General features: G+C 44.2%; 1 protein-coding gene and 2 long non-coding RNA genes across 4 annotated transcripts; 1 reads left to right on the forward strand and 2 right to left on the reverse strand.

Moving 5' to 3' along the window:
* Positions 1-10253: 10253 nt before the first annotated feature.
* LOC129619608 (oocyte-expressed protein homolog) lies at positions 10254-11432 on the reverse strand. 2 transcript variants are annotated; one of them, XM_055534797.1, is made up of 3 exons: positions 11282-11432; positions 10869-11048; positions 10254-10523 (listed from the first exon to the last, which is right to left on the reverse strand). In XM_055534797.1, the coding sequence occupies exons 1-3, from the start codon at positions 11415-11417 to the stop codon at positions 10444-10446; spliced, it is 396 nt and encodes a 131-aa protein (XP_055390772.1). In that variant the 5' UTR covers positions 11418-11432; the 3' UTR covers positions 10254-10443. The 2 variants fall into 2 exon arrangements, with proteins under 2 accessions (XP_055390772.1, XP_055390771.1); XM_055534796.1 differs by having other exon boundaries at positions 11191-11429.
* A 4887-nt stretch (positions 11433-16319) lies between these two features.
* On the reverse strand, positions 16320-19358 carry LOC129619609 (uncharacterized). The gene is made up of 2 exons (XR_008697955.1): positions 19144-19358; positions 16320-17046 (listed from the first exon to the last, which is right to left on the reverse strand). It is a non-coding gene; the product is annotated as an uncharacterized LOC129619609 (long non-coding RNA).
* A 9-nt stretch (positions 19359-19367) lies between these two features.
* LOC129619611 (uncharacterized) lies at positions 19368-22452 on the forward strand. Its single transcript, XR_008697957.1, has 3 exons — positions 19368-19543; positions 19891-20903; positions 22256-22452. It is a non-coding gene; the product is annotated as an uncharacterized LOC129619611 (long non-coding RNA).

Raw genomic sequence — 22452 nt, forward strand, 5'->3', positions numbered from 1 at the left:
CCTAACGTCTGTTATTAATAACTGGCAGAGAGATGCGGAGGGAGAAGCACCTTCCTCCAGCAGCAGCTATTGCTCTGGACTGCTTTCCATCTAGATGCATGCGTGCTAAGTCGCTTCAGTCGTGTCTGACTCTTTACTATCCTGTGGACTGTAGCCTCCTCATTCCATTGGATTCTCCAGACAAGAATGCTGGAGGTGGTTGCTATGCTCTTCACTAGGGGATCTTCCCCCACTGGGATCCAACCCGCATCTCTGACGTCTCCTGATTGGCAGGCGGGTTCTTTACCGCTAGCGCCACCTGGGAGGACCCCTACCCATAACACAGGTGAGAGCTTTTAGTTTTGCACCCGCCTGGGGCCTCAATCTCTCCCGCCTCTGTCAGGAGCTTCCCCGGTGCTCCCTTATCGCGCGCGCCTGGCTTTGCAAGGTGAGGGACCTCCAGGGCCGGCGAGTCTGTCCTCACGGGAAAACTTTCCAAGCCTGCGATGTTTCTACTCAAAGTGACATGGGACGCGAAAACTTGGTTTCAACCCGGGCCTCACGGCTGGGTGCAAGTGACTTACCAGCTTGAGCAACTGCTAGCTAGGAGGGAAAACTGAAAGGGCCAGGACAATCCAGCAGTCCGCTCCAAGTCCTGCGCGGGTCACTCAATCTTCAGCGATAGTTTGAAGTTATTGAGACACAAGCAGTGCTGGTGACTCTTCTCAACCAATTAGTAACCACAGGAGTGGGGTGCTCTTTGTCACTTTAAGATTCAAACATACTTGACATGTTCAGTTCAGATGAGTCGCTCAGTCGTGTCCGAGTCTTTGCGTCACCATGAATCGCACCATGCCAGGCCTCCCTGTCCATCACCAACTCCTGGAATTTACACAAACTCATGTCCATGGAGTCAGTGATGCCACCCAGCCATCTCATCCTCTGTTGTCCCCTTCTCCTCCTGCCCCCAATCCCTCCCAGCATCAGGGTCTTTTCCAATGAGTCAACTCTTTGCATGAGGTGGCCAAAGTATTGGAGTTTCAGCTTTAGCATCAGTCCTTCCAATAAACACCGAGGACTGATCTCCTTTAGAATGGCATGGTTGGATCTCCTTGCAGTCCAAGGGACTCTCAAGAGTCTTCAACACCATAGTTCAAAAGCATCAATTCTTCTGAGCTCAGCTTTCTTCACAGTCCAACTCTCACATCCATATATGACCACTGGAAAAAACACAGCCTTGATTAGATGGACCTTTGTTGGCAAAGTAATGTCTCTGCTTTTCCATATGCTATCTAGGTTGGTCATAACTTTCCTTCCAAGGAGTAAGCGTCTTTTAATTTCATGACTGCAATCACCATCTGCAGTGGTTTTGGAGCCCAAAAAAATAAAGTCTGACAGTTTCCCCATCTATTTCCCATGAAGTGATGGGACCAGATGCCATGATCTTCGTTTTCTGAATGTTGAGCTTTAAGCCAACTTTTTCACTCTCCTCTTTCACTTTCATCAAGAGGCTTTTTAGTTCCTCTTCACTTTCTGCCATAAGGGTGGTCTCATCTGCATATCTGAGGTGATTGATATTTCTCCTGGCAATCTTGATTCCAGCTTGTGCTTCTTCCATCCCAGCGTTTCTCATGATGTACTCTGCATAGAAGTTAAATAAGCAGGGTGACAATATACAGCCTTGATGAACTCCTTTCCCTATTTGGAACCAGTCTGTTGTTCCATGTCCAGTTCTAACTGTTGCTTCCTGACCTGCATACACATTTCTCAAGAGGCAGGTCAGGTGGTCTGGTATTCCCATCTCTTTCAGAATTCTCCACAGTTTATTGTGATCCACACAGTCAAAGGCTTTGGCATAGTCAATAAAGCAGAAATAGATGTTTTTCTGGAACTCTCTTGCTTTTTCAACATTTAACCTGACATGTTACACTGTGTAAGTTTAGGTGTACAACACCTCTATCAGTTTGGCTTCCTGTTCCTGGCTGCCGACTGGGATGCTGGTCCCCTCACTAGAAGTAAACTGTTAACAGCTGGGTGTTAGGATTAAAAAAAAAAAAAAAAACCCATAAATCAAAGCACGAATCAATTTAGTGCTATGAAATTTTCATTTTAAAAATACAAGGAAACCCAATTTTAAAGAGCAGGCAGTGGTATGTCTGTTGTAGACCCTCTAGTCACTACTAATGACCACTCCAATTTTAAATAAGCTTTTGGTTTATGAGGGAATAAAGATGCAAAGCTGAATTTACAAATAGGTTATTAACTATTTTCAGAAGAGCCAAGGGAAGCCAAGGCTGAGTGAGCTCTAAACATTTAAGACACAATAGACTGAAAGGTCCAACTGAAGCTACATCAGAGAAGAATTAAGACTCATCCTTGATCCCCCCCCCAGCCCCTCCCTCCAGCTCTAAGTAGTACACACCTTTCAACAGTTTAACTTGCACTTTACATAATTGTATACACCTTTTTTCTCCTTCTAGCAGCTTGATTTTCCTGAGGATGGTTACAGTTTCATTTAGCCCTCCCCTTAGTGGTTGATTAGTTTCCCAAATTACTCAATTACAAACTGCTGCCTTTAATTTCTACTTGCTCCTTCAGTCCTCCTAACTGGAGATCCACCAACATCAGTGTTCACAGCAGCACTATTTATAGTAGCCAAGATATGGAAGCAGCCTAGGTGTCCAACAACAGAAGAATGAATAAAGAAGATGTAGTACATACATACACAATGATATATTACTTAGCCATAAGAATGAAATTGTCACAACAACGTGGATGGACCTAGAGTATTATGCTTAGTTAAGTCAGAGAAAAACAAATAGTGTTATCACTTGTATATGGAATCTAAAAAATAAACTAATATATATAACAAAACAGAAATAGACTTACAGATACAGAGAACAAATTAGTGGTTACCAATGAGGATGAGGTAGGGGAATGGGCAAGATAGGGGAATATAACTAAGAGATACAAACTACTATGTATACAGTTGATAGGCAACAAGAGTCTCTTCTTGTGCTGCACAGGGACATATAGCCATTATTTTGTAATAACTAAGTGGAGTATAAGCTGTAAAACTACTGAACCACTATGTTGTACAACTACTATGTTGTACACCTAAAACTAACATATTTTAAATCAACTCTACTTAAACTCTAAAAAGTTTTTTTTTTTTCCTTAATCCTGAAGAATTCTGGAAACACTGACTTGCACATTTCTGCAAGTAAAATGACTAAGGGTTAGTAAAGAAGTCAGCCTAAACAGGTTTTTAACAGGCTGAATAGAGGCACCAAAGAAAAAGGTTCGCTGTTGACAGACTGGAAAACGCCTGAGCTAGCCATGGAGCTCACATAACAGCCTGGCCAGGGCCCCCTGCTCGGCTGTGCGAGGTTGGCACTATTTCACTATTTCCCTATTTCCCTTATCAGAATTCCTTAACTCCACACTTTTGATCAAAACAAGGCCTCTTAAAATATCACTATTAAGAGTGGAAACCAAACATGTGCTTCCTGATGTGATGCACTGTGAAAGACAGAGTATGATTTACCCAATATTTTTGCCAAAAATATACAACCTAGATCTAACCATGCTGCTGCTAAGTCGCTTCAGTCGTGTCCGACTCTGTGCGACCCCATAGACGGCAGCCCACTAGGCTCCTCTGTCCCTGGGATTTTCCAGGCAAGAATACTGGAGTGGGTTGCCATTTTCTTCTCCAAACTATGAGGAAGCACCAAAAAACAATAGGATTTGTGAGCAAGAAAAAGATAAAAGCAGATTGTTTGAGAACAGTGAATCCTGCTTGCACACTTTAGGGGCAATGTATACAGATTGGTAGCAAATCATTTAGTGTGGAGGGTGTCTTTCAGTGGGCTCACTAGAGCTATTAAAATTTACAATGTGAGCTGTTTATGCATTCTCTGGAAATCTTGGGAATATAGCTATGGAGCACAAGTGACAGGTTATTTCTGTTATGTCCACCTGTATGCTTCAGTTTCATATATATTTTCACTATTTACAGCATCAGAATTTTTCACTAGACCCTAAGGAAAAACTTTATTACAGCCTTCTCGGGTCCTTCGGAAGCACATGTAAAATCAGACTCTAAAAAAGGCTCTCATCTTATAGCCTCAGCACCTAAAAAGGTGGTTGTGATTATAACTGGAATTGCACTGAGTTCTGAGAAGACTGACCACAAATGTGCAACCCTGGACTTTGCTAGCCAAGAACATAGTGTCTTCACTTATTCAGCTGTTTATCCTTCCTCCTTCCACCCTGTGCATTAATGTGAAGCAGGACGTAATAAGTTAGTATTTTTATAATCCCTAAGGTAAAACAGAGGGGGAAAATCTCTTTAAAGAATTGTTACAATGATAAATAAAAATTTATCTAACATAAAATAATGAAAGAGGAAAAGAACAAAAAAGACATGATAGGAAACAAAGCAAAATGGCAGACAAATTCAATCATATTGATAATTACATTAAAGTAGAACGGGCTAAGTCCCGCACTCAAAAAGAAGAGATATTCCAACTAGATAAAGACAGATGCAAAAGACTATATAGAATAGTATTCTATCAATACTTAAATGTCCAGAAAATGTGACTTAGTGGAGACAGACAGCAGACTGCCTGGCGCTGGAGGCAGGAGTGATGACAGACTTTGTAAAGTGATGGAAAAGTTCCCAAGCTGGCCTGTGTTGATGGTGGCACAACTCAAAAGAAAGTAAACTGCACACTCACATTTTCATATTATGTAACCAACTAAGTGCATTTTTAAAAATTGCAGTTCAATAGCACTAATACCTTGGAGAAGGCAATGGCACCCCACTCCAGTACTCTTGCCTGGAAAATCCCATGGGCGGAGGAGCCTGGTAGGTTGCAGTCCATGGGGTCGTGAAGAGTCAGACACGACTGAGCGACTTCACTTTCACTTTTCACTTTCATGCATTGGAGGAGGAAATGGCAACCCACTCCAGTGTTCTTGCCTGGAGAATCCCAGGGACGGGGGAGCCTGGTGGGCTGCTGTCTATGGGGTCGCACAGAGTTGGACACAACTGAAGTGACTTAGCAGCAGCAGCAGCAGCAGCCTTAATACCTAAATTCTCTAAAATAAAGATTGTTGACAAAGATGTAGAGCGACTGGAAGTCTCATACATTGCTGAAAGGAATGGAAATTGGTTCAGTCACCTTGACAACTTGAACTTACACACACCCTATCACCTAGCAATTTCAATCCTAGATATACACTCAATAGAAATGCACATATGTATGCACCCAATTATGTACAATTTTCATAGTAGCCCTATTTGTTATAAGTTCAAATGGGGAACAATCAAAGTACATATCAACAGGATGGAAAACTAAAGGTTTATTCATACAATGGAAATATAACTGCTGGCAACATGAACAAATCCTACAATGAGTCCAGGTATAGTTGTCACAACAGTAGTTATCCTTGGGGATGCAAGCAGGGGCTTCTGGAGTGTAACTAATGCCTTTTTCCCCTCTGGCTTCTGGCTTAATGGATGTGTTCTGTTTGATGAATCTTTTCCCACTGTGGATATACATGGCTTTGGTATGAATAGAATGCTCTACATCAATAAAATGTTTACCAAAATTACAGAAAAATATTTGGAGTAATAGAAAACTTCTTAAAGGGACTATATGAGCAGCGAGATTTTGTAATTACTTTATTATTTTATATATCACCTTATTTAAAAATATTGAGGATGTAAGTATGTTTGTCATCAGAAAAATCAACAATGCTATTTTTGAACATGGTACTAATAGGTATTTCTATTCTGGCAACATGTTAGAAAAAAAATTATCTTGTCCCTTAATACAGTAACAAATATTATGGATTCTTAACAAATTAAGTTTATTCTAACTCCTCTTAAAACACACATGCACACAAAGAGAATGGGACTAAATTCAATCATGGAGAAAAATAAAACCACATGGGAAAGTATAATAGAGATGTGAGATGCTAGAATCAATGTTTTGGTTCAAATCTCACACATCACCACATCCTAAGCTGTGTGACCTCAGCAATTTACTGAGACTGCAAGCATCCTATGCTTACCACAAGGCCTGGTATGTGACACAAGCTCTTATCAATACATATATAACTAGAATTACTTCCAAGTTCTGAAAATTAGAATGACAGAGCAACTACTCTTTTTATATATTGAATATTGCATTAGTTTGCTAGGGCTACCATCACAAAATAACAGACAAGGTGGCTTAAACAACATATTGCTGAGCATTACTTTACTAGCGTGTGAGATGACTGCAATTGTGCGGTAGTTTGAGCATTCTTTGGCATTGCCTTTCTTTGGGATTGGAATAAAAACTGACCTTTTCCAGTCCTGTGGCCACTGCTGAGTTTTCCAAATTTGATGGCACATTGAGTGCAGCACTTGCACAGCATCATCTTTCAGGATTTGAAATAGCTCAACAGCAATACATGAACCGTGAACTTCCAGATGTTCAAGCTGGTTTTAGAAAAGGCAGAGGAACCAGAGACCAAATTGCCAACACCCGCTGGATCATCGAAAAAGCAAGAGAATTCCAGAAAAACATCTATTTCTGCTTTATTGACTATGCCAAAGCCTTTGACTGTGTGGATCACAATAAACTGTGGAAAATCCTGAAAGAGATGGGAATACCAGACCACCTGACCTGCCTCTTGAGAAATGTGTATGCAGGTCAGGAAGCAACAGTTAGAACTGGACATGGAACAGCAGACTGGTTCCAAATAGGAAAAGGAGTACATCAAGGCTGTATATTGTCACCCTGCTTATTTAACTTACATGCAGAGTACATCATAAGAAATGCTGGGATGGAAGAAGCACAAGCTGGAATCAAGATTGTCAGGAGAAATATCAATCACCTTAGATATGCAGATGACACCAGCCTTATGGCAGAAAGTGAAGAAGAACTAAAGAGCCTCTTGATGAAAGTGAAAGAGGAGAGTGAAAAAGTTGGCTTAAAACTCAACATTCAGAAAACAAAGATCATGGCATCTGGTCCCATCCCTTCATGGCAAATAGATGGGGAAACAGTGTCCGACTTTATTTTTGGGGGCTCCAAAATCACTGCAGATGGTGACTGCAGCCATGAAATTAAAAGACGTTTACTCCTTGGAAGGAAAGTTATGACCAACCTAGATAGCATATGGAAAAGCAGAGACATGACTTTGCCAACAAAGGTCTGTCTAGTCAAGTCTATGTTTTTTCCAGTGGTCATATATGGATGTGAGAGTTGGACTGTGAAGAAAGCTGAGTGCCCAAGAATTGATGCTTTTGAACTGTGGTGTTGGAGAAGACTCTTGAGAGTCCCTTGGACTGCAAGGAGATCCAACCAGTCCATTCTAAAGGAGATCAGTCCTGAGTTTTCATTGGAAGGACTGACGCTAAAGCTGAAACTCCAATACTTTGGCCACCTCATGCAAAGAGTTGACTCATTGGAAAAAGACTCTGATGCTGGGAGGGATTTGGGGCAGGAGGAGAAGGGGACGACAGAGGATGAGATGGCTGGATGGCATCACTGACTCGATGGATGTGAGTGTGAGTGAGTGAACTCCAGGAGTTGGTGATAGACAGGGAGGCCTGGCGTGGTGCGATTCATGGGGTCGAAAACAGTCGGACATGACTGAGTGACTGAACTGAACTGAACTGGCTTAAACAACAGATACTTATTTTCTCAAATAAAATAAGTATCTTATTTTATTTAAAATGAGTATTTCTGGAGGCTATAAGCCCGAGCTCAAGGTGTCAAAAGGTTTGGTTTCTTCTGAGGCCCCTCTCCTTGGCTTACAGAGATGGCTGCCTTCTTGCTGTGGCCTCACCTGGTCTTTCCTTTGGTCATACACATACCTGTATCTGTATTTCCTCTTATTAATAAAAGTCATACTGGCCCACAGATGACCTCATTTAACGTTAATCACCTCTTTAAAGACCCTATTTCAAACTGAGTCACATTCTGAGGTACTGTGGTTAGGACTTCAACATGTCAATGTGTATAAAGAGTAGAGAACAGGATCATACAGTAACTTAGTTTAGGATAATTTTTGGAAAATTGGAATAATTTTAAGCATAACCTTCTTCCTTTAAATGCTGAATAGTCAAAATACATCCAAAAGTTTTTATAAAAATCCCACTAGTAAATACCTGTAGGAGTATTTATCAAATTTCTACAAAAGGAGTAAAAGTAGGCACTCCTAAGCTTAACTGTAAAAGGTGAGGATGAGGGGAAAATCACACAGAAAATAGTAATTGGTTTAACTACATACGATAAAAATTTTTGTATGCAAAAGACTTGAGCAGCAAATGGGTGGACAATATTGGTTATAATGGCTCATTATTTGTTATAAAAGCTTACACAGATAATAAAAACCCTTATCTTCAGAGTTGAAAGAAGTAATGACAGAAAAGAATAAAGAAAAATGTAAAAAGCTTTTAACAAAAATGTGAAGCAAAGTAGAATAATGTTCAGTATCACTTGTAATCAAAGATTTGTGTTGCTGTTGAGTCACTAAGTCATGTCCGACTCTTTGTGACTCCATGGACCATGGCATGCCAGGCTCCTCTGTCCTCTACTATCTCAAGTGATTGCTCAAATTCATGTTCGCTGAATCAATGATGCTATCTAACCATCTCATTTTCTGCCACCTTCTTCTTTCGCCTTCAATCTTTCCAAGAAACAGGGCCTTTTCCAATGAGTTGGTCTTCACATCAGGTAGTGAAGTATTAGAGCTTCAGTATCAGTCCTTCCAATGAATATTCAGGGTTGATTTCCTTTAGGATTGACTGGTTTTATCTCCTTGTAGTCCAACTGATTCTCAAGAATCTTCTCCAGTACAATTCAAAAGCATCAGTTCTTCAGTACTCAGCCTTTTTTATGGTCCACCTCTCACATCTGTACATGACTACTGGAAAAACCACAGTTCTGACTATACAAACCTTGGTTGGCAAAATGATGTCTCTGCTTTTTAGTATGCTGTCTAGGCTATCATAGCTTACCTTCCAAGGATCAAGTGTATTTTAATCTAATGACTGCAGTCTATTATATGCTTATAAAAGAAGGTTTACTGCAGACTTTTCTGAGTGTGGATAAAAGAAGACTTTACTAAGAGTAAAGTTAATGCCTGCATATGTGTGTATGTGTATGGGTGTATGGGGGGACAGCTGTTGTGTCAAACTCTTTGTGACCCCATAGACTGTGGGGTGCCAGGCTTCTCTGTCCATGGAATTTTCCAGGCAAGAATACTAGATTGCCATTTCCTATTGTTCCAATATTGCCATTGCCATTGTTCCTTCCCAACCCAGGGATCAAACAGGCATCTCTTGTGTCTCTTGCACTGGCAGGCAGATTGTTTACCACTGTCCCACCTGGGAAACCCAAGATTTGTGTGTGTGTGCTTAAAATCCTTGAAAAGTGCTATTATCCCTTACTGACAAGGGGTGAAGAAACTGCCAGAGCTAAATTAATTCCAACTTTGTGTCTGAAACCATGGAGCTCTTGGCAATCATTCCTCCAACAATTCTGCTTCCTGAAAGTGGAAGCAGCATGGGGTTGAGACTGTTTTGCACAGATTGGTCACATCACTGTATAGGTAACAGAAAAACAACTCAGCCCATGCAGGACACCTGCCTGGGGAGGAGGTGGGGAGACAGCTGGGGAGACAGCTGGCTGGAAGGACACCACTCAGTGCACCAGCTGCCCTGGACCCTGGCTCCTCTGGTGAATTACAGCCCCAGCAGAAGGGAGGAATGCTGATCACCTCAGCTTGCATGTTGAAATGCCCTCCCACATTTGAGGTCAGAGACTCCACTCTAAGAAAACACATGGCACACTGAGTGCTATTGTGAAGCCAAATACCAGCTTAAAACTGAGAGCCTCATAGGAGAAGTGCTGGCATTACCTAAGAGCTTGTTAGAAATGCAAATTCACAGGCCTGATGTACTGACTCAGAATCAGTGCAGAAGGGGCTGAGGAAGCTATGTTGCAGAAAGTTCTCAAGATGATTCTTAAAGTTTGAGAACAAATGATGCAAAAGAAACTCAAAGCTGATTGACCCTGCATTTCTGGCCTCTGCATGTAAGGGCCTGAGTCTGACCATAAAAATCATAAAAGGGTTAATAGCTTCAAAATGGTAACTACTAAGAAAAAAAAAAGAAACCCATCACCTAATAGCCTTTTACCCACCTCTCACATCAAGACATGAATGAACAGTCTTTTATAAATTTGCTTAATTTTGAGTGAGCAAAGATCTTTATGCCTTCAGACAAAATGAAATTCATTTATTAACTAGAATGGCACTACAAACTCAGGTTTGAAGCAAAATAATCAAACCACTATACTTCATCAAGACTCGGGTGGGGAAAGGCAGAGATTTAAGGATATTTGCTTCTCTTGAACATTAGCAGCAGAAGCAGGACTGTTCTCACGTTCCTGACAACACTCATGCAACAGGATGCTGGGGCACCTGGGGACCTGGTGCCTGGGCCTTCAGGAATTCCTCGAGTTGTTCCATCTTCTCAGCTGGATAAGGAAAAAATGCTGGGTTTCAAACTCCTCCTCCAAGGGGGAAGGGGTGTGCTGGCAGTATCATTTCTCGGGCTGGAAGCTCTAAATCTAGGATCTGAAATTAGTGGGCTGACGGAACTGAAGCCAGCACCGGCAGGTAGGTGTCTGAATGCACATCTCAGCTTTGCTTTCTCAGGGTCCTGCTTGGACTCCTCTCTCAAGGGAGGCCCAGGGATCACCAGCAAAATGGAGTTGGGACACTGCAAGGAGTTTTGGGAAGACGAGAGGCTGGAAGGAAGTCAGGTAAGGCCAGGCAGTTCCCCCTGCCTTCCTCCCAGGCGTGTTTGCCAAGCCCCTCACCTCGGGCGCGCTGCTCCCGGTGCACCGACGCCTGGCTCAGAAGCACGCTCTTCACCTGACGCTGGACTGCCGGCCGCGCGAAAACGGTGACTTCGACTACGTTCCCAGCGTCAACAGCGTCCACCATCAGCAGGGCCTGGCTCATCCACTCCATTTCTGGAACCAAGGCTCGGTCTGGCCCTGAAAACGAAATGAAAGCCAGAGAAGAGTGTGGGTGAGGGGCAGGAGACGCTGGCCACGAAGGGATGTAACGGCCTGGGACCCGGCGCGGCTCGGGGCCCTCGACCGCTCTGAGAGGCCCGCTAGGCCCAGGGTCGCACACCAAAGATCAAGTCGGCCAGCCACGCCTCCAGGAAGAACACCAGCGGATTCCTCAACTCCTGCGCAGGAAACCACCACGGCCGGATGCGAACCCGTTGCGAGGGAAGCGGGAACCCCAGCAGCCTGTCCCCGCGGGCCTCGGAGTCGCCAGCGTTGTCGACCATGCTCCAACCACAGGCGAGAAGAGCAGCTCTGGCGGGACTCCGGGAGGCGCGAAGCCTGGGCCATTTACTGCTCGCGGCCTGCCCCGCCCCCTCCGGTGCGCATGCGCCCAGCCACAGCGCGGCCCAGGGGCTGGGACTCGCGCCGATATCCCGGCGCCTGGAGTTCCCGCATATACGCCGCGCGGTCCCCTAGCATGTCTCACCGTGGAGCCCTGGAGGCTCTAGGAGGCTTTGCCAGGCAATTAACGGTCGACCCCGAGGCGTCCGTAGTTCCCGGATCGTGTGGTTGTATGAAGTGGGGTCCCGTCTAGGCCCGGTCGGGTCAGGCCGCGGGCGGGCTCCTGGAATCCGTATCTTCTTTCTCATATTCCAACTCTGGTTTGTTGCCGCTTCAGAATCATTTCTGCAAGTGCGTCGTGTCTAAAATGCAGTCATCAGACATGGTCGTTCCAAGAGATGTAGCAGGTGGAGACAAAAGTCGTTTACTTCCAAAATCCTCAAACAGCGAGTACTGATGAACATTTATTCTCAGTGTTCTTAATTTTAGTTAAAATTTTAACTTGTGAAGATTTCTCACGGTTTAAAAAGTTGTTTAACGCTCATGTACCACCTCCCCTTGCCCCATTTAACAAGATGTTAATATTTCCCGCATTTGCCTTCTCTCGTCTTTAAAACAGATGCCACTAAAGACCTTTCCTCTCTCCCCACAGGAAATTATTGTCCTGAAGGTTGTGTGAGTAGACCGCGCGCGTTCCTGTTCTTTCCATAGTGCATTTCTACAAGTATTGTTTGATAATTGTTGTATAGACAGCATCTGCTATACAAACGACTGGGCACTTACAATTAGTTAAGATGTGTTTGTTTTTTACATCTTTTTAATGAAAGATGTTGATCATTTATGTAAGGGGGATGGTATTAATGTACTGAATTCCCTCATCCGCATCATCTAGGCCTTAACAGTAATCCAAGAGGAGATACTGAATCTAGCTTTACTGGATACTTTTATTTCAATTTAATTTTTAAAATGAACATAATAATACATGCATATTGTAAAAAAAAAAAAGCCTTGAGGATATAAAGTAATATGGGTAAGTTCTCCCTTTCATATATTCTCCCTCAGTATTACTAATTACTTTTCAATCATGTATACTGTGAATGTCTTCTAGTTTAAATTGTCTTTTCACCTTTTTTAAGGTGTTTTTGAGGAATACAGTTCTGAATTTTAATATAGTCAGATGTATCAGTCTTTAAGGTAAGTTCATTGTGTCTTTCTTAAGTCCTGCTCTGCCCTGAGGTCTAAAGACATTCTCTATACTTTCCACTAAGAATGCTCAAGTTTCTACCATAACTTTAAAATTCCCAAACCACCTGGGGTTAATTTTTTCAGCTGGGCATAATATAGATATAATTTCATCTTTTTATAAATTATTAATATTTTTCCTTGAGCCATTCTCTTCAGAATGCATCCAACTTGAGGCCTCTTCAAATTCTATCCCTGAAAAATTTCAGATTCCTACATGTAGCATGAGTTAGCCACAAGGCTGGTTTGTGGTAGTTAATTATTAGGTCAAGACATACTTGAGAAAGGCAAGGTCATGAAAAATTCCTTTGGCATTCCCATCTGGATGGCAAAGTTTATTTCTGACTTAGTTTATTTTGGAAGTATAGTCATTTGCAGTCTTATACAGAGAATGCACATTGTTTCCTACACTTGGCAAACTTTGAGTTTTAGTAGCTGATCCGTGTCAGCTTCAGAACAGAATTGCAAGGTTTTTAGGATTTAGCTGAATCTGCCAAGGTGAATCAGTTCCATCATTTTATACCTCTAAAGCTTGCTGATTTGACTCTGATTGGTGGGAGAGAGAGCATGACTTGAATACTGGCTCCAATATTTTCTAGTGGTGTGACCGAATACAAGTTATTTGAACTTTCTGCACTTGCTTTCATTTTCTCTTGCTTAGCCCTGGAATGACCAGTCTCAGAGTATTTGGGTTCTGTCAATAAAGTATGTGAGTGAAAGTATTAGATGCTCAGTCTTTTCCAGCTCTTTGCAAACCCATGGATTGTAGCCTGTCCATAGAATTCTCCAGGCAGGAATAATGGAGTGGGTTGCCATTTTCTTCTCCAGGGGATCTTCCCAACCCAGGGGTAGAACCCAGGTCTCCCGCATTCTTTACCATCTGAGCCAACAGGAAATCTTGAAGACAGGCTTCCCTGATGGGGAATCAAACCCAGGCCGGGGTGGTGAGAGCACCAAATCCTAGCCACTAGACCACCAGGGAGTGTCTGGTTTTGTAATTTCTCATTGAGAGTCTCTGTTCTTCACTTCATGTAATCTTCAGTTCTCAAGATGTAATCTCTGTACAATGAAAAATGTAACAAAGCATGGTGGTTTTTTTTTTTGTACCAAATAATAATATCAAAACATACCTCACAGATAGTTAGAAAAAAGTGGTCAAAATGAGGAGAATGAACTAGTAAGGTGATATTAAATCATTCAGACTAGAAGCAATCATGTAGAAAAAGAATGCAATAAAGGCTGTGTTCTGAACAGTTGAGGACAGTCTTCTAATCCTTAGGAGCTTCTGCAAACAATAACTACATATTGGTTCCCCTGAATAGATGGATAAATTAATAAATAAGGAGATATAATACCATACAACTGAATAATATTCAGGCAAAGTAAGAAATGAAAATCATTACTGACAAGCTATTTAGAATATAACAATAACTTACAAAGTACATTTTAAAAATATTATGGTTAGCATAAAGAAAGAAAGTGAAGTCGCTCAGTCATGTCCGACTCTTTGCGACCCCATAGACTGTAGCCTACCAGGCTCCTCTGTCCATGGGATTTTCCAGGCAATAGTACTGGAGTAGATTGCCATTTCCTTCTCCAGGGGATCTTCCCAACCCAGGGCTCAAACCTGGGTCTCCCGCATTGTAGACAGATGCTTTACTGTCTGAGCCACCAGACAGTATGGTTAGTGTACGTTCTGAAAAATCTAGTTTGCAATCCCCTCTTATCTATCCTGTCCCCTCCTTCCCTATATATTTAACTAGTAGTAGTTTTGGGAGACCTGGGTTCGATCCCTGGGTTTGGAATTTCCCCTGGAGAAGGGAACAGCTACCCACTCCAGTATTCTGGCCTGGAGAATTCCATGGACTGTATATTCTATGGGGTTGCAAAGAGTTGGACAAGAGTGAGCAACTTTCACTTTCACTTTTCCATTAAGAAGACATGTAGGTAAGAATGTTAGAATTTTTGCTTCTACTTTTTTTGTAATATTATTAGATTGCTGCAAAAATAATTGCAATTTTGCATTGTTGAACTTTGCCATTTGATATTGGTATACATTCTTAAATAAATGTTATATATCATTTTAATGCACATTTCTCACTTTGTCTTTTTTTGCTAATGACTTATTACTTGCTGTTTATTTTATATTTATTTTGCACTATCGAAATGATGTTAGACAAAAAAGCAAATTTTTGAGTGATGTATTTTTATTTGAATTCAAATGGTTGAAAAGCAGTGGAGACAACTCACAATATCAACAACACATTTGGCCCAGGAACTGCTAATAAACATACAGTGCAGTGGTGATTCAAGAAATTTTGCAAAGGAGAGGAGAGACTTGAAGATGAGGAGCACAGTGACTGGCCATCAGAAGTTGACAATGGCCAATTGAGCAATCATCAAAGCTGATCCCCTTACAACTACACGAGGAGTTGCCGAAGAATTCAACGTTAGCCATTCTACCCTCATTTGGTATTTGAAGCAAATTGGAAAGGTGAAAAAGCTCATAAGTGGGTGCCTCATGAGCTGACAAAATTGTCATTTTGAAGTGTCATCTTCTCTTATTCTACACAACAACAATGAACCATTTCTTGATTGAATTGTGACATGTGATGAAAAGTGGATTTTATATGACAACCAGCAGTGTCCACCTCAGTGGTCGAACTTAGAAAAAGCTCCAAAACACTTACCAAAGCCAAACTTTCATCAAAAAAAAAAGAAAAAGATCATGGTCACTGTTTGGTGGTCTGCTGCCAGTCTGATCCACTATAGCTTTCTGAATCTCAGCAAAACCGTTACATCTGAGAAGTATGCTCAGCAGAACGGTGAGATGCACCAGAAACTGCAATGCTTACAGCCAGCATTAGTCAACAGAATGGTCCCAGTTCTTCTCCATGACAATGTCTGGCCACACATCACACAACCAACACTTCAAAAGTTGAGTGAATTGGGCTACAAAGTTTTGCCTCATCCACCATGTTCACCTGACCTCTCACCAAATGACTATCACTTCTTCAAGCATCTTGACAACTTTTTGCAGAGAAAACACTTCCGCAACCAGCAGGAGGCAGAAAATCCTTTCCAAGAGCTCTTCAAATCCTGAAGCTCAGATTTTTATGCTACAGGAATAAACAAACTTATTTCTCATTGGCAAAAATGTGTTGATTGTAATGCTTCCTATTTTGATTAATAAAGATGTTTGAGCATACTTATGGTTTAAAATGCATGGTCTGAAACCGCAATTACTTTTGTAGCAACCTAATACATGTATTTTATTGTGCTCTTTTCCTACCAACTTTTTTGCTTTGAAAAACTTTAAACCAATGGAAAAAAATCTAAGAACATTAAATTTACATTCTATACCTTTCATTGAGTTTCACCAGTTGTTAATGTTTTGTTTATTTTCCCTCTTTACCTTTTTCATGGAATGTCTGTAAGTGGCAGGCATCATGACTTTATCTCAAGTATTTCATCATTACCTCTTAAAAGCAAGGACATTCTCCTATGTAACCATGTAAAATTGTTCACTCAGAAAATTTAACATTAGTCTAAACTCTTGTCTAATATATGATCCAACTTCGATTTCCCAGTTTTTTTTTCCAATAATGTACTTTTAGCTAATATAGAATCAGTCTCTGCTGTTGTTATTGTTTAATGACCCTGACATTTTTGAAATATTTTAAATTTTTTATTGTGGGAAATTTCAAACATATACAAAGGTAGAGAGGATAGCATAAATGAATGATCAATAATACTAGTCCCACAACTTCAAAAAATATCAACTCATGGATTATCTTGTGGGGAAATAAAGATCACCCAAATGGGAACAAGTGAAGGCTTTTTATTAAGAGGTTGCTATAGCAAGGGAGTTAGCTACCATCATTTGTGTTGGCAGAGTCTCAAAAGCAGGCAGAGGAGAGGGAAAAGTTTATATAAAATGGAAAAAAGGTATGCCTGAAGGAAGAGGTGTTGGCCTGGGGAAACTGTAGATGGGCTAACTGGAAGTACAGCATTGTATGTGATTGAGTAGGGGTGCATATTTGACTTTCCCAGCTGGGTCTCAGTTGATCCCAAAGGAAAATGAGTGAAGCTGTCAGTCATTAATCAAGTCCTGGCCTCTTGTGTTGATTGTCATAGGCATTGTTTGCCTTCCTGGACTGAGTGCTGCAGAATGTGAATCAGAATTCTGTTTTTATATTTGGCCTGGCCATTGTCTGTATATTTAAACTACTGGTCCCTGCTTTTGACCATTCTCTCATGTGCTGGAGGTAGGTGAATTCAGGGATGGCTGAAGACCCAGATCTTCGCTGCTTGGAGATTGCTTCTCTGTCTTCATGGTCAACTGTGTTGCAAGATCTGCTTGCCCTTTTTATTCTATCATCATGGAGATCATCTGATGAGAGAATGAAGGTAGAAGCACTTCAGACTCTGGATAGAATGTTTCAAAAGAAAATTCAGAGAGCTTTATTTGAGATGAACATTTTACTGAGGGAGAAACAAACTGTTCACAAACAGGCTTGAAGCTCCACACTGAGCAGTTACATCTTAGCTTGTGAAGCATGAGGAGGAACAACCATGTATCATGTATTGTGATTGTAATTGCCAGAAACTTACACTCTTTTGAGAGGATTAATGGTGGCTCAGCTGGTAAAGGGTCTGCCTACAATGCAGGAGACCCAGGTTCAATCCCTGGGTCAGGAAGATCTCCTGGAGGAGGAAATGGCAACCCACTCCAGTATTCTTGCCTGGAGAATTCCATGGACAGAGGAGCCTGGTAGGCTACAGTTCATGGGGTCGCAAAGAGTCAAACATGACTGAGCGATTTCACTTTGTTAACTGTAGTAGATTAGCTACGTTATACTGACATGAATAAAGCTTAAGTTTTAAGATCAGAGTCAGCATTTCAGGGAAATCAGAACAGTTCTAAGTTTTAATTGAATGACCCTTCAGTGTTTGGGCTAGGAGTGTATTCATACTGTGGCCTCGGCCTCCATTTTGGTTTCTCTTTAACAAATACAGTGGATCAACATATGACCACTATGATAAAAACAAGAACAACTACTGATTTCTGTAAAAAGATTTGGAACCAGTATCCTCACTGCTCCAGCTAGGCCAAGAGAACAAACCCAATAGACCATGAGAGTCATTTGCTTTTTCCTTAAGGCAATACATAGCCGTTCCATCTTGCCTGTTTCATTGACCATATACTACAACAAGAAGTATGAGCAATGACACAGACAGCACCGTGACCAGCCAGGAAGGGATTCAAAGCAATGCAGTTGTCCATTTACTCAGGCCAGTGGGTTGAGAAACTGATCTCTGTTCCATCTAGAGCAGACATGGTATAATTAATAACTTCTGCCAAAGTTATTGATAGGTTTCTTCCAATCTTTTATATTTGTGTGGTTCCTACCAATGGGGTGGCATCCAGTCCCATCACAGCCACTTTGCGAGGCCGGGAGGGGCTCTGCCCAAGGCGGTGGCTCCCGGAGCCAGAACACCTGTCCTCCTAATCAGGCTGCTTCTCCCGGTTGCAGGGGTCCTGCGGTGGGAGAGCAGCGGGAGCAAACTGATGCCCCACAGAGCTCTAAAGAGCCAGAAGATTTAAAGACCCAGCTTTCCGTCCATGTCTGAACCACGAGACTGAGCAGGAGAATGCGGTACGTGGTTAGAGAGCCCCATAGGTGCCCAGGGTGGCTTTCAACAGTAGCTCAGAATGGGGAATTATTCAACTATCATTAGATTTCTTGGAGCAGGAAATGACAACCCACTTCAGTATTCTTGCCTGGAGACTCCTGTGGACAGAGGAGCCTGGTGGGCTGCTGTCCATGGGGTCGCTAAGAGTCAGACAGGACTGAGCAACTTCACTTTCACTTTTCACTTTCATGCATTGGAGAAGGAAATGGCAACCCACTCCAGTGTTCTTGCCTGGAGAATCCCAGGGACGGGGGAGCCTGGTGGGCTGCCGTCTATGGGGTCGCACAGAGTCGGACACGACTGAAGTGACTTAGCAGCAGCAGCAGCAGTGCACTGAACCGTTACAGAATAGCACCACAGCTGAATGTGGTCTCTGAATACAGTCCGGCTTGGTTTCAGATTCATTTTCTAGCAACTACTAGTTGTGTCCAAGGCTGTAATAAGAGGAAAATAGTACCTATAATATCTATCTTATAAGGCTGTTAGGATTAAGTTAGTGAATACATAGCAGTTTTAAAAAACAGTGCCTGGTTCACAAGGTGTTCAACAAATATTAGCCAATATTGACTCTCAGTAAAAGCAGTAGCCAAGATTATTAGAATTACAAAAATATAAGGACATTTTGAAGATGTCAGCAAACCCAAGGCTTCTTCTAAAGTCTCTTGTTTATATTTCTTTATAAAACCACCCAGCTCTGAATTATATTTCTTTATATGACCATCCAACTCTGAATCATTCTGGCAGCAATTCCAGTCAGAACCTTGTTTTGCTCAGCTGATTACCATCTACTCACCTCCACAACTTCATTATCACCATCTCTACCTTCCCGCAGAGCCAGATGCCAACAGCTAACCATGAGTACTGGGAGTATTACAACCTCTTTAACTTAAGAGCAGGAGCAGGTCAAAACTCCTATTGCCTATTCAGGATGCATGTAGCCCAGGGTACTTCCCTCCCTCCCCGCATCCCCGCCCCACCCGCCGACCACAGCCGGCTGGGGCTGCTGGGACATCCTCCAAGCGCTGCTGCCTCCTGCCTCCTGGCCTCGCAAGCACCGGAGCCCAGCTCTCCAGACCTGACCATCCCTACTCCTCCCTCAGGCCCGGGTGGGGCCTCCTCCCCCAAACGGAGCGCTGGTTCAGCACTCCTCTAGAGAGATCCAAGGTGCTTCGAGGACACAATGGATTATCCAGGTGTTGGTCGAGTGGTATCGATGCAGCCAGGACGCAAGAGAGAGGCTTGGGGTGGGTGGGGGGCAGGCCTCTGCGTAAGTCTGTGTGGGAAGGGAAATTTGCCCGTCTCCTTCCCGAAAAGCCCCTGAAGCTGACTTCTGCGCCTCTGAGAACCGAGACTCTCCGGGAGAACTATTTAGCGTCCATCCGTACATCCCGCGTGTGGACAGAGTTCCGCCTGAGGGAGGAACTGGGGTCTCCTGGCCTTTTTTTAGGGCTGTGGGATGTGGAGGTCGCATGCCTGTTTTAAACTTCATATCACGTGCTTCTGATTCTAATTTGGCTGCTTTTCTATCCTGTGCGGGCAGCTCAGACCGGAGGAGGCCAGGAAAGCCCTCGAGACTGGGAGGAAACGGAACCATGTTGCCGAGGCACCCTCCAAGCCTCAGGCCCTTTGCGGGGCGAGCCTGGCTGCGGGCTACAAGTCCCAAATCCGGCCGTACGGGCCCACAGTAAGTCGGAAACAAGTGCTCGCAGGTCCTCGCTTTGCTTTGGGTTTCATTGTTTCTTAATGCAAATCGATTCACTTAGGACTCCCCGCTGATCTGAGAGTTTTAAAAGGGCGCTTCTGTGCTGACGGGCTGGAGGGAAAGTGGTTTCCGTAGAGATTGGGGTCAAGGGTAGGAGAGAAGAGGTAGACTTGGCCTGGAGTCATCATGTCGTCTGTGGAGTCGCACAGAGTCGGACGCGATTGAGGTGACTTAGCAGCAGCAGCATCATGACCCGGCTTTAAAAACGGGTTCCTCATTTTACACACCGGTCGCAAGATCTGAGAGCGGGGGAGCGGAGTGCCACTCCTAGCCTTGGAATGAAGCTATGTTTAACCTCCCCCCTCGACAGTGGCCAGTGGGCAACCGGGGCCTTGAGGCCTCCCTGGGGCACGCGACCATTGCAGGGAACGTCCAAGTTGAGACCCGTTGGAGGCTCGTGACTGCTTCCGCTGAACCTGGGCCGCTCCCACATCACGATCGGGAAATTCTCCAGCTGACCTATAGACGGAAACGCCATTTGGGAACTACGACTTGGCAGGCCCTGGCGACCCGCCTCCGCTCCCAGGAGCCCAGGCTTGCCCGAAGTAGTCAGGGACTCTCTTTAAACCGAGCCGCCTCACAGGCATGGGATTCTGTCAGCATAGCCCGAGGGCCAGAAAACTGGACGTGAACCAAAAGAGCCTGGAGAACCACACAGACCACAGAGGATCTGGGAGGATCAGACGCGGCCAACGGGCCTTCTCCGCCTCCTTCGCACCAGGTAACCGGTTTAACCCTCCACTGCTCTTCCAGAGGAGGGAGAGTGGGAGCAACTGGGACACCAGGCTCAGGTGAGAACAAGGCAGACAAATCGTTCCCTTAAATGTCTGCAATCTCTTGTAAGGGGCTGCCCAGGTAGCAGCAGTAGTGAAGAATCCGCCTGCCGATGATGCAGGAGACGTAAGCGATGCGGGTTCAATCCCTGGAAGATCCCGTAGAGGAGGAAATGGCATAACCCACTCCTGTGTTCTTGCCTGGACAGAAGAGATTGGCGGGCTACATACAGTCCATGGGGTCGCAAGGAAGCAGACGCGTCTGAGTGAGCACACACAGGAGGGTGGGAGCGGAGCAGAGGGCCACACCGTCTTCCCCCCTTCCATCTTAGCTCGCGCGAGGTCTTCAGGGGCTTTGTAGAAGTGTTTCCCCCTGGCAGAGCGCGCAGGGTGGAGTGAGGGAACCCTGGAAAGCTCCCAACACCTCGCGGAAAGGCGAATCAGGCCACAGCCCCAGTTTGTCTCCACCCTACCTGTCCTCGTCCTCGAACTTGCCCAGAGGCCTGAAGCACGCAGCCCTTTCCCACGTTCCTGCGAGGAGCAGTTGCCTCCTTCTGCCAAGGACAGTGGACTGAGCTTGTCTCTAGGGCGGCAGGAAAATCGAGATCCCGGCCAGGCCCATGGGGTCCAGAGTTTGCATTTGCAGCGGGATCTCGGTCAGTTGCTTGAAGTGCAGGATTTGGTGCCTGGGTTGTGAGCCCAGCGGGGAGGGAGCAGGCCGGACTGCTCTGGGCGCGGGTAAACGACTGTACCCGCGGCCAGGAGCGCGGGAGGTGGAGAAGCTTGCCCGAGAGGGCCGGGTGGAGCGTGCCTCGCCTAGAACTCACCTAGGATCTCTTCCACCTGCTCTATGGGCAGGTCGAAGACCACTTGGTTTACAAGTGTTCTCCTTGGAACCAGTCGAGAAGGAGGCCCAGGTCGATGTGTGCCTGACACATGAATACAGATAAATACTCCTCCTCTTGGGACGAGGCCCCCGCAGTGTCCTGGTGGACGGTGGATACCACAGCCCGTTGGAATCCGCGAAGCCCCCGGGCGGGGGCGAGGGGGGGGGGGCGCTGGGGTTTTTGGCGCAGGGCTTGGGCCACCCCAGTAACCTAGTATCAGGCCAGACCTGGTGCCAGGGGGCCGGGATTCTCAAGGGTGTGCCTGTTGCCAGCGGACGAGCCCCAGTACGTGGTACCCAAGTGTTCCGGGAGGACTGCTCCTCGCTGGCCCCGCCCGCCCCTGTCGGTGCTGCCCCGGGCTTTCCAACTCAGTCCTCAGGAGCCTCTGGGAACTAAGGGATCAAAAGGACAATTGGATCTGCTTTTGTTTGCTCAGATAGGCTGTAGGTCATTGAGAACTGAGACCAAGTCTTCTACCTCTAGGTATGCCTACTACATTCCTGGCATGAAATGTTTATGGAAGGAATAGAAAAATGTGCATTTCAGCTCTACCCTTGCCGTTTATTGGATTTGTGACTTGGAGATGTGTTTGTAACTTCTCTGTTCCTCCACTTCCTCCTCTGTAAGATGTGGACAGTAAAAATAGTGATACTTGTAGGAGCGTTTAGGAGATTAAATAA

Source organism: Bubalus kerabau, chromosome 9, assembly GCF_029407905.1.
Source record: "Bubalus kerabau isolate K-KA32 ecotype Philippines breed swamp buffalo chromosome 9, PCC_UOA_SB_1v2, whole genome shotgun sequence".
Lineage (NCBI taxonomy): Eukaryota > Metazoa > Chordata > Mammalia > Artiodactyla > Bovidae > Bubalus > Bubalus kerabau.

Bases quoted from the DNA above. Each gene is read 5' to 3' on its own strand.
- LOC129619608 (XM_055534796.1), bottom strand. From the start codon at position 11,353: ATGGTCGACAACGCTGGCGACTCCGAGGCCCGCGGGGACAGGCTGCTG. The intron at 11,049-11,190 runs GTGTGCGACCCT...TTTCGTTTTCAG, and splicing joins GCTGGCCGACTTGATCTTTG to GGCCAGACCGAGCCTTGGTT. The intron at 10,524-10,868 runs GTGAGGGGCTTG...TTCCTTATCCAG, and splicing joins CCGGGAGCAGCGCGCCCGAG to CTGAGAAGATGGAACAACTC.